Source organism: Macrobrachium rosenbergii, chromosome 5, assembly GCF_040412425.1.
Source record: "Macrobrachium rosenbergii isolate ZJJX-2024 chromosome 5, ASM4041242v1, whole genome shotgun sequence".
Classification (NCBI taxonomy): domain Eukaryota; kingdom Metazoa; phylum Arthropoda; class Malacostraca; order Decapoda; family Palaemonidae; genus Macrobrachium; species Macrobrachium rosenbergii.
Genome location: NC_089745.1, coordinates 4223185 through 4235954, shown reverse-complemented (window position 1 = coordinate 4235954; position 12770 = coordinate 4223185). Strand labels below are relative to the sequence as shown.

Below are 12770 nucleotides of genomic sequence, written 5' to 3'. Positions count from 1 at the left end.
CAGCTTAATTTTCTTTTTCTTTTTTTTGGAAAAAGGAAAAATACACTCTATTTCTGTATAATGCGCAATATGTGTGTGTGAATATAAATGATGATTGATTGACTGATGTTATTGTCAGCCGTCGCAACAACAAGATTATTCCGGAAATGGACAGTGGTCTAATTCAGCTGAAGGCGATTTGAACTTGTATCATTCCCTTATACAGCTTTAGATCCAGAAGTGCTGATGTAAGAATAAGACTTCTTTTCCATCTTTATATCATCAGCTTTATTCTTTAGAAATAAACTGAAAAACAATAATTACCACACATTTTAATGTATGCCCTCTGGCATATTATGTCCTCTCACTGGCAGTTTCGTTGACGAGAGAGAGAGAAACTTAACCTGCACCAATCTCTTTCCTTACCAGTTGCTGCAAATCAGTTTGGTTACAAATCATGTGAGAAATTCATTTGCACTGAAAAGGTGGGTGTAGTCTTTAGAAATTTCTCAAACTGTGCAAGGGACTGGTGTAAATAAATATACAACTTGATACATATACTTTTACTAAGCTTCATGTATGATATATGAAAGTAAAGAGCAAGTTATTGAGGGTTTTGCTGTGAAGGTATGAAGTGCTTACTTATCTTAGTATTGATGCAGATCATCATAAACATTATACAGTTTTAAAATTATGAAATAAAGAGAATAAAATCGAGCTTTAAAGTCTTATCATCCGAGCTAAATCTCATCTAAAGATATTTAAGAAGTATTTCAAGTGTGAAGTCTATTTTTTGGTGCCACTTTGGCTTGTTATCTACACGTCACCCACTCCGAGGTGCTAGTACTAAACATAGCGGAAGCTCCTTGGGACGCCATGCTTAGTACTAGCCCGTCGGGGATCAAAGCATTATACACACCCATTTCTAATTTATATTGTGTGGTCGACTAGAGCATTTATGTAATCCACAAGGATACTTCTGAAATATTCCTGTTTGGACACCATCAGTCCAAAATAACACATGTATTTAGTTATCAAGTAGTACTAGTCAGTTGAAACTGCTCCAAGAAACCAAGTTTGCTTTCGAGATAAAAACGTTCAGAAATTTCTTGTCATTTTCTGGGAGATTCATTTATGGGTGTACACAAACCCTCACCCAGTTTCGTACAAACTGTGTCAATACCTGAAACACTCTTGTCCTGTATCTAGTACCCCATGTTTTCCTGAAAACTACAAAGTGTTTGAGACATTAAAGGGTTAAAGTAAATTGTGCTAAGAGTGTTTTAGGCACTAACAAAGTGTAAGATAAAATGAACAAGAATGTTTACTGTAGACTTAGTAGACACTCTTGGGCTGTTTCAAGGTATGATAGTGTCCCAAACACTTGCCAGTTTCAAGTAATGCCTCAATACTATCCTCCAATTGTTAGTTAAACAGGTTAGTGGTTCAGACACTAGTCCAGTTTATAGTAAACAATGTCAGTGCCTTAAACATTTTGTAGTTACTAGTAAACTGTGCTAGTTTCTCAAATACTGTCATCAAATTTCTGCTAAACATGATATTGCCTCAGAGACTTGCCACAAGCACTCTCATCCCAGTTCCAGTAGACCATATTAGTGCCACCAACACTCGTCCAATGTATAGTAAACAGTGTTCGTGCCTCAAACACTAGCCCACTTTCTAAAAAAACAGTACCTTAAACACATTTGTCCAATTTCTAAGAAATCTGCGTTAGTGCCCCAAACACTTTTCTAGTTCTAGCAAGCTATTGCAGTGCCTCAGTAACTTGTCCAGTTTGTGGAAAACCATGTTGGTGATTTAAACACACTTGTCCTATTCCTGGCAAAACCATGATGGTGCCTCAGATGCTCTTTCCACTTTTCAGCAAACCGTATCAGATCACCAAACCCTCTTGTCAAGTTCTGGTAAACCCATGTCAGTGCATCAAACACTTGTCTTGTCCAAGTTCTAGTACACCATGTCAGTGCCTCAACAACCACTTAGTCCAAACTTCTTGAAAACTGAGTTTGTATCTCATCCAGTTTCTAGCAGACTATTCTAACTCCTCATGTGTTTTGAACCAGGTTCCTAGAAACTATATGTGTATCTCAAATAATGTTATTCATCTTCTAGAAAACTATATCAATGTTTCATTCACGGTTATTTGGCTTCTGCAAGGAATACCAACTTCCAGGCACTGTTATTCATCTTGCAGCAAAGTGCCTGATAATGCCTGTGACTTTTATTCAGTAAAAGTCTCAACCATTAAAAATACAAAGCCTTTGCAGTGTAACCAATCGTGAAAAGGACTATGACAAGTGGCAAGATTAGCCTGGAAAAGTTCACCCCATTTTGGAACCGTTTTCTGTACTTTTCTTTCCAGGCCGCGTGAAATCCAACCTGATCGCTGCTAACAATCTTGTTCTTGTTGTTCTGTGACTTCAGCCACAGACAATGCAAGCAAGTGTGAGCTGCGAAAGTGAAAAACACGACGAAGATGCAAAACGACAGCCAGATATCAATCAGGGTGAATTGTGACACGTGTACCAGAGACGACGTTGCCGTCGAGAGGAGAGTGGCAAGGACCAGAAACGATGTCAGAGACACCACCATACGGTCACTGAAGTTATCTTCTTCGAAGAAGAAAGTTGAGTAGGCGATGACCATGAGGAGGAAAGTAGGCATGTAGATGCTGAGGACATAGTATCCGTACAGGTGGTCAAATCTGGTTACCAACACTACGTGTGGTGGGCCAGTTTTTTGCACGTGAAGTTCCAGGGACATATTAGTTATTCTGTAATCCAGGAGCAGTGGCCTGTAATAGGACTTCGCTGTCCTTAGCTGTCCAATTTGAATACCAGCTCCTACTCCATTTTCAATAATGATATAGAGCTTGCACAGCAGGGAATTAAACGGGAAATTTTCCAAGTTGGGATTGAAGGTGTGCGTAACGTAGGTTCTGAATTTCATCAGGTGGTCACAGCCTTTGAATCATATCTCATTGCTGAAAAGTAAAATGAGATAAGTAGGTGACAACCTTTGTAGTATACTAGAACAAAGGCTTTGTCTTACAGTGACCTATATCAAAGTCTGGCAGAGCAACAGAGTATAGCAAACACAAACTTGGTAACAGGCGAACAAATTTTCTCATAGTTTATGTTAAAGTACTATACATTATGAGTGACCAGATTTCATCACTAGTCTTTCCATCAGCTTATGAATATTGATTGGAAAAAGACAATAGCATATAAAGGCTTGAAGTAAAAGGAATAGGCCCAAAATCAACAGCAAGAAATGGACATATGGTCAGCTGTAATGATTCACTTAAGACCACCCCAAGAAAGGGTGAAAGCTTCTCCAGGACACCTCAAGACTGTGCAGAATTACCCTTGAGGAAATTTATTAAAAGAGACATGCAGTTATTTCTACTTACATACTTTAGACTTTTGAATAAAGTTGAAAAATATAAGGCATGAGTGTTTTTTTTCTTTATACTGAGACTAAGGCAATCTCAACCTACCTTCACCGACAAGAGATGAATCATCTTTCAGTGGCGGTCCATCCAGCTCAAGCATCAGTTCCTCTGTGGTTATTGTCTTCTGAGCATTAGCTCCGAGTGAGCTCATCATCCTGAATTCAGGGGTCCACAGTAGATGACCTCCTTCTAAGTCGACAGTATTGTCTAATGTTTTATTTTGCAGATGCTGGTAGAGAGCTCTCGAGTCTCTCCAGCGCACACTCAGGATCAGGTCTAGACTGACAGTCATCGCTTTCACGTCTATGCCTCGGTAGTTGATGACTGTCACACTGCACTCGACACTGAACTGCTGTTCTTTACTTGATGGAGGAGGCCCTCTCGAATATTTCAAGGGAAAGAAGACTTTTTTGTCGCAGTGCACCTCATCCATTCCATTTTCACAATCTTCATTTTGGTCGCAGACCAGGTTCACTGGTATGCACTGCAGGTTGCCGCACGTGAACTGATCATTGAGGCACTTTGTCAGCAGCAGCTGAGTGTGCTCGTTTTCCCTCTCACACTTGATGTCATTCAACGTCCAGTTTCTGGTGCCAACAGGAAAAGGATTTAGAGGGAACTCTAGTTCACCTCTGGAAAGGCCATGATCTACCCATGTTGTTAGGACCCACTTGCTTTTATTGAGCTCCAGAGTTGTGCCGTTGGGAGACCGGAATTTGATAACGCTGCTGTGTGTCTGATGAAGCCAGAGTTCACTGTCTATCAGAGAAGACTTACATAAGCCTCGAATTCGGAATTTTGTTATTGGAAGCATGCAAGGGATCACCGCCGGATCTGTTGGAAGCATTCCAAGCCAGTGGTCGTTTTTTATATTATACCCTAAATTTGTAGCAGAATCAGGCAGGTCCGTAGCCTTTGGGGGATACTCAAAGTAAGTCAGATTCTCTTTAGTGTTTTCATCCACCCACAACTCATTCATCTTAACAGCGCCGAAGAGAAAAATTTCCCCTTTATCTCCTTGTATCTTGCTAAATGCTTTTGCTGCTTCTTTGAAGAGCCTATTTTCTTCTTCATTTTTTGGCACTGGGAGCTGACCCCCTAAAATATGGCAGAATTTCACTCCTTCATAACGCTCGAGCTCAAAGAAAACAATGTTGTGTTGCCTTGTAGCTATGAGATGACAGATGTCCCTGACCACCTCACTGTTGATCCATTTGGCAGCACCCTTCACTGACCAGTTAGATTTGCTAAGCGTGACCACCGGTGCTTTCGTTAAAGGCTGACACTCTGATAGATTCCTCACCTCTTCTTTGTCCAGCACATCCACCCAGATCTCTAGGTGAGCCACATCTCCTGCCAGGACTCTCTTTCTGATGAGCTCAGCATTTGCGAGCTGAACTGTGTTGCCCCCCGGAATCAGTTTGAATTTCTCTTGGAAACCTGAGTCCTCATGCCACGTCCCATCCACAAACAGTGACACTGTCAGTGAGTCACCGTTAATGACAAAGCAGTAGAAAGTCCAGGAGAGGAAGTTGGGTTCGGCCTTGAAGAACAGTTCGTTCTCTCCGAAATAGAGAACGATCATCCTGGTGTTTGTGTGATCTGGAATAGAGGCAACAGATGAGTTGTATTACGTGTTTTATATGTAAAATTTACTTGTATCAGCAGCTCATTTGATTAAATGAATTCTAAATAATGGTTTATTCCATACATGGGAGAAGTTGCATTTCTGTGCTAGAGATATTGTTTTTTTAAACAAAGGGATGAAAACATTATTATTATTATTATTATTATTATTATTATTATTATTATTATTATTATTATGTTGTGCAAGCCAAAATGACCATTATCTATCAACTTGCACAGAAATAATTGTCAAAAAGTGAAAATAGCAAAAGCTGAAGAAACTCTTAGTGAAATACAGCTAAAATTGATCCTTATTAGCAAAATAAAATTAATAAAAAGAAAAAATTATAAACAAATGAAACACAGAGCAAGGTCTTTAAAGTACTATGACCTTTTTATAGACAACCATCACTCACACGTCTGAATATGACCACCGCCATACTGGAAGACGAAAGTAGCATCGTCAATCGCTGTGAACTTCACCCAGTAGCAGAAGGTGAGGTTGGTGGAGTTTGGCAAGACACGTGGCTTGCTAGCTTGTGAAGCCTCGCCGTCAGCTGGGTCTGATGCCGACTCATAACTCAGAGGGTCCCACTGGGCCCACGTCCCGCTGGATACTGGCAAGTCATCATGGAAGCTGAGATAACTAAACTCGCCTAAAAGGACAGGTGAAAAGTATAAGTCACACAACAAAACAGCACACCTGCACTCCGACACGTGACCCTAACGTCCCTGCGACCTAGGAAGGAGGAGTGATGGGAAGCGCACAAGTGTACTTGGTGGGTCGTCAGTGGCCATTGCCTTGCTCACCCAGGTCTCGTGTGGGCTGAGTTGATTATGGGTACTGATCGTGTGTGTGTGTGTATCTCTAGTCTCTGTGACATTTTAGGAATAATTACTAAAGAGTAAAGAGTAGAAATAGAATTTAATTTAGAAAGGAATGGAGATGCAATACCTGCAGAAAGGTTATGTGAAACACTGTAAAGTTGTAGTTTTTTTGTATTTTGTTTATATGTGTATATATATATATATATATATATATATATATATATATATATATATATATATATATATATATATGTATATTATTTACTGACAGGACCTCCTGAAACTGGATTGTATCTAGCGGAGATATTTATTAAAAAAAGTTACAAGCTTTCTAGGACTAAGAGTCATCATTATCAAGTCTCCGTGGATGGATACTTGACAACGAGGACTGTTTGTCCTAGAAAGCATGTAACTTTTGAGTAAATATCACCGCTAGATACAATCCAGTTTAAATGAGGTCCTGTCAGTAATTGCATTAATGCATAGACAATTGTGTAAGTTATAAAGTTAATGTATATAGGCTATGTATATATATATATATATATATATATATATTATATATATATTTTTTGTGTGTGTATTTAACATATATATATGTATGTATGTATGTATGTATAAAATTACACATGCAAGGAAATTATTTTGTAAAAAAAAAATCACACTGGAAATGGAACAGTGGACGGACGTGGAAATAAACATAATTATATATATGCTCTATTTGCCCGCCATTTGAGTTATCACCAGTAACCAAATAATGGACCTTTTTTTCCCCCCAACGTTTATCGTCCATTAGCTATAGCAGCCAATTTCGTTATGTAACCGCCATTTTGTAAAGCTGTCATATTGATTTTGAATTTGTTTCTGTCAATGCTAAGTTTGTTTGACTCCTGGGGATTATTACCACGCATGCATATATTTATATATTTATTTGTCATCGGTTTTTGAGTTGATTTGGTTAAACGACTTCACGTACAAATGCAGTGTATATGTTTTTACACAGATACTGTATATATATATATATAATATATATATATATATATATATATATATATATATATATATATGGTGCTACTATAATATATCTACCGAGCTATTCCTTGACTCAATAAAAATCAGGATGCTTGTATGTATGACTACGTATATACAAATATTTGGTCTCAGGGCCAGTAAAATACGGCGAAACAGACTCATCCACACCGTCGTGTTAGCAATTATAACCGTTCGGTTATTCATAATATCAAATCTGTAAAGTTTGGAAGATGTTTAATCATGTTAGGTAAATGCTTACTTAAGCTTTGAACAGATTCCATACCATTGATGAATATTTAAAAATGATGATGCCTATGATTATGTTTTATAAATAACAGTTTTAAAAACTATAAAGCAATATATTTCCTAATTATATTTATATCTGATCGTGCTCTGAATCATGTTTCTGGAAATCATGCGTAGTACATAAATTACTCTTCATTTTCGTCTAAAAGCTTACCTTTAGCTCCATCAAACAGATTTAATCTTATAATAATCCAGACAGTATACTGACGAAGAAACATGATTTCTAGCTGAGAAATCAGTGAAAGTAACTAAGATCTATTGTCCGTTGGCTCTGTATGGTCAAGCCAGACTAACTCCACGGCCATAATCTTGTGTCATTTGAGTGTTGGGGTTGGTGTTGGTGGGTAGGGGGTTTTGGGGGTGAGTAGTATGTACTGCAATTCAAACGAAGGCTACTGGTAACCGCTACTGCGTAATGGGAGTAGGTGAGAACTGGTATTTACATAGGTATGAAGTACATACAAGAGTGAACATCAAAGAGCAGTTTGAATAATATCCCCTCACAATGGGTCCAAGTGGTCAAGAGCGCCATTATATACCATAGCGACACCTTTGTTGTTATATGATCTCGTCTTAGACAGAAAAAGTATTAACATAGTCTCAGTAACATTCTGATATATGCACACTCAAGTTTTTTTTTCTCTGATAATGATGCACAGCTTTTCTTGCCCCATCTGTACATGTACAGTTTTGTATAACTGCTTCTGTAAAATCGGCTAAATTTAATTGATGAAAATGGCTAAAATCACAAATGAGTGGAGTCCTGTGAAGTTACGTTGTTGTCTTTTATTAGATTAATGGATGATTTAATGCCACATGAACTTATCCTCCATTAATGCTAAGCTTTTAAACAGGCAAGTCACGCCACCTAGTAAACCAAAACCTTACTTTTGGCCTATAGTAGGTCTAAAGGTAGACCACAAATTCATACCGAAGCTTTCTATTCATGTAGGTTATGCCTATTTGCCTATGTACCGAAGAATACAGAGTAACACAGAATAACATAACGGAAGTCTAATGTAAATATTAAACATTACGAGAGACTGTCCATTGCACAGGCCCACTCCAATTCAATGTCAGGTTTCCACTCAGTAAAGTGGGCGATGTTTCCTGAAGTGTTCCTTTGGAAGATCTTTTTCTTCGCTATTCTTCAGAGCAATTTCGTATTTGCTTTGAATAGCAACAAAGCTGCCGAGATCCGGGAAGGCATAAGGAATCTAGCGAAAGATTTCTTTGCTTCGGATGTGGTTCAGAATCGATTTGAGCCGTCGAGACATCTTAATATTCTCAGCAACGAGCGGTCGCTACAACCACCTCCATTAGCGCCAAAAACATCGCCTCAGGTAACTTTCGCGCCAGAAGTAGCTACCAGTCGGAGACAGCGACGCAGCGGTTGCCCTGGTGTGGGACATTTCGGATTCAATTCGTACGATCTCCTCACATTCGCCCTCTTGGCTTTTAACGGCGTTATTAATACTTTCAATAACGTTAACGACAACGACAATAACAACAACGTCAATGCCGATAACACGGCAGACGCCACTTCGAACCAACTGAACAGCAACAGCGACTCGAAGTCCACCGTTATAATCATCGTGCCTCCTGGACGTAAGAAGAAGAAAAGACACACGTCCATCGAGCCCCGTCCTATAAGCACAGATTTCCACAATGCTGTTAAAGATGTCTTAGACGCCTTGCACATCAATCGACTTGATTCTGACGACCAGTTGCTGTGTGAAGTGGAACTGAAAGTTTGCTTATACGTTTGCAAGGCGTACTTTAATTTCGGTGACGCTCTTTTAAAGTACTCTCCATCCCTTAAAGATTTTATAGTAAAGGTTGGTCTTCCTTTGGATGAAACTCGGTGTTACAGTGCGCGTGCGAAATGCAAAAATTTCGAAAACGGCCTGCTTCATTGAATGTATTGTGTAATCAGATTACGGTCAAGTACTTTGAAATGAGACATGCACGGTGTTACGTGCAATTTTAAGATAGCCTTCCTGAAATTTCTCTTGCAGATTTACTGTTTATATCCTGTATAATTGTGTAAAATCGGCAGACGAAAGGTGATAAATCAAGTGGAGAAAGTCCTAAGAAATAAATTAAGAAGCTATGCTTTTCAGCCGCCACAGAGGAACAGAGGAACGCTCATAAAAACTTCTCGTCAGTTTTTGGTGGCACGTCATTGGACGGTTCAGACATTAAATAGAGGGAGGGAATGGAGTGATGATAAGGTTACTGAATTATATATATTATATAAATTGGTGGAGTGCTAAGGTTACTGAGTTATATACTATATAAACTGGTGTCACACCGACTATGGTCATCGACACCAAGTGATCGATGGACGTGAAGTGGGTGGTGATAACAATAACATCAAATAACAAAGTGTCTTAGAAGAGTGTTAATAAGGACAACTCAGGAGGTGTATGGAAGAATTTCCACGTCTCGAAGTCCTTACGAGGATAGTGTTACAGTGTAACTCTTAAGAGTTAGGTAGGCACTTATTACGATCAGTTAGATGGCAAGGAAGTGATACGCTACAGATAGTTTTCATGTGGTTAAGACATGTCATCTTCTTTGCTTCAAGATCTGCAAACCAGTAGCAGGTATTTTTCGGTATTGTCTGTTAATCGTTCGGATTTTAAATTCTAAACATGAAATACTATTCGTATTTTATCTTTATTCGTAATTAAAACAATAATAGTAATGCCCCAAAGTAACCAAAAATTCCCCTTGATTGTTAATCACGTGCTAGTCGAATGTCACAGTGTGGAGGCTTGTGAAGCAGATTCATCTCAGAGTTCCCTGATGAGGATGGTAATTACCATCTTTCCAGTGTTACTGGAGAGGATGTTCTTACAGAACAAGTGGAGTATGTTTATGAAGGAAGCTTGATTTTGTATAAATACTCAACTTAGTCTACTATAGATATTTTTATGGACGTGAAGTGTTGAAGAATTTATAAATCATGGGGAGATGTGTGGATGTTTTACGAAAAACATTACTTTTCTTGATATCATTTTAGCATATATTATTTATGTACATCGTCAATAATTATTTTCTTTACATATCTTTCAATTCATAAATCAGCCTCTTTGCCATTTTATGCGTGTATATATGCATGTATGTATACATATACATACATACATACAATATACAGTATGTACATTACTTTTCTTGATATCATTTTAGCATGTATATTATTTATGTACAGCGTCAATGATTATGTTCTTTACTTACCTTTCAATTCATAAATCAGTCTCTTTGCCATTTTATGCGTGTATATGTGTATGTATGTGTACATATACATACATACATATATATATATACATATATATTGTCAAAGAGAGGAGGTGAGATTGATTTATGCAATGGGGTGTTATAACACACACACATGTATATATGTGTGTGTTATGTATCGATACACACATATATGACTGTTATAAATTTGCACATTCCCGTTCAATTCCAGATCCGCCAGAGACGGTGGCTACGGGGGCGGTTGTGGGGGCTTTGAAGTGTTCGCCTTCCTGGCCTTCCTGTTGGCCCTTCTTGACCTGATTCTGGATCTCAATAACATGAACAACGCAGGGGGGATGGGAGGTCGGAGAGCCTTAGCCAAGCGAGACGTCCGGAACACCTCCGTAGAAGGTCTCGAGCTTTGCAAGGTGAGTGTTGGTCTCCCGCACCCTTTTTTTTTTTTTTTTTTTTTTTAACCGGTTATGTCAGTAATTTTGTTTATTATTATTTATGTGATGAAAATGGTACGAGAAAAGAGGGCTATTAAGATAAAACGGCTCTTTTGGGGGCTTGTTTGGTGTAGTAGTGGCGTGTCATTCTTAATAATAATGATAATGATAATAGTAATAATAATTTTTTATTGTCATTATTATTATTAGTGTTATTGTTATTATTATTTTTATTTTAACGCTTTAGCAAATAATGATAACAATAATAATAATAATAATAATAATAATATTATTATTATTATTATTATTATTATAAAGCAATAATAGTAATAATGATAATAATAATTATTATTATTATTAATGTTATTGTTCTTATTATACTAAAGCAGTAATAATAATACTAATATTATTATTATTATTATTATATTATTATTATTATTATTATTATTATTATTATTATTATTACACTAAACCAAACCATTCTTCTCACGCCGATGAAACCCAGCGACTGAAAAATACTTTTCACTCTACTCATTCTTTCCAGTCTGAATTACTAGACTTCCAAGAAGCGATATGGGCCGTCGAAGCTCTAATAACGGGCGTCTCGCAGGCCGTTAGTAACGCCCCGCCATGCGACCGTTACTACCTCTGTCAGACCGCGAAGGAAACTGCCTCTGTAGGACCGTTAGCCTCGACTTTGGCGATCTTGGCCAGGTGAGAGATGAGGGGAGAGAATTGCTATAATTGTTTTTGTAAATTGTTTGCTGTGGTTTTGCTGATTATTATTATTATAATTATTATTATTATTATTTAGAAGGTAAACCCCTATTCACTAAGGAATGAGCCTAAAGGGGCTTGAAATTAAACCTTCCAAAGAATATATTATTATTATTATTATTATTATTATTATTATTATTATTATTATTATTCAGAAGATGAACCCTATTCACATGGAACAAACCTTTAGGGGCCATTGACTTGATATTGAAGCTTCCAAATAATAATAATAATAATAATAATAATAATAATAATAATATTAATTATTATTATTATTATTATTATTATTATTATTATTATTATTATTATGCAGAAGATGTACCCATATTCATAAGGAATAAACCAGTAGGGCGCCATTTACTTGAAATTCAAACTTCCAAAGAATATGGTGTTCATTTCAAACAAGTTACATAATGTACAGTAAAAAGAAATTATATTTTTTTTACTGCTGTTCGTGTTATTATTATTATTATTATTATTATTATTATTATTATTATACAGCGAGTGGCTAGACAGCTGGCCCGACTTGGAGCATGCGCACTTCGGAGAGGTCGTCCGCCTCGGCGTAACTTCGCGCAACTGCGCATATTACAGCAACTCCAGCTGTGCGATTCCTTTCCCCTCTTCCACGACAGTTTCCTGTTCCTCCGTCGAGTAACATGAGCCTGACGGAGAGAGAATTGGATGAGAGAGTCTACGAAAAGCTTCAGGATTATATTAGCCTCCGAAGGCCTTTTATGAAGGCTGGAAAATAAACTTTCCGGCGTCAACAAAATGAACGATTCTGGCTTGCGTTCGGTTAATCGTACCAGCGTAGGCTAACATTGAATGGGTTTGTTTAGCTCTTATTTCCTTTGTTGCATAATTTGTGGGATATTTGATGTGTCGATGAACGAATCGATCTGAATCGATTTTTTTTTTTATATCTTAACGTGTCATAGGCTGTCGGCCTAAGAAATAGGAGATCAGCGCTTGTCCTATGAGCCTACAGAGGCTCAGGAGGACTTTAACTTAATATGAGCATCGTAATAATACTAAATGTGCACAAAATACAGAAA

General features: G+C 37.6%; 1 protein-coding gene across 1 annotated transcript in view; it reads left to right on the top strand.

Annotated features, from left to right (window-relative positions):
* LOC136838453 (uncharacterized) overlaps positions 1 to 12503 on the top strand; it is a 268311-nt gene extending 255808 nt beyond the window's left edge. The window contains exons 3-5 of the mRNA XM_067103388.1: positions 10719 to 10914; positions 11480 to 11649; positions 12214 to 12503. Of these exons, the coding sequence (XP_066959489.1) occupies positions 10825 to 10914; positions 11480 to 11649; positions 12214 to 12370 (417 nt within the window). The 5' untranslated portion in view covers positions 10719 to 10824 and the 3' untranslated portion in view covers positions 12371 to 12503. The remainder of the gene's footprint in view (positions 1 to 10718; positions 10915 to 11479; positions 11650 to 12213) is intronic.
* The last annotated feature ends 267 nt before the right edge of the window (positions 12504 to 12770 follow it).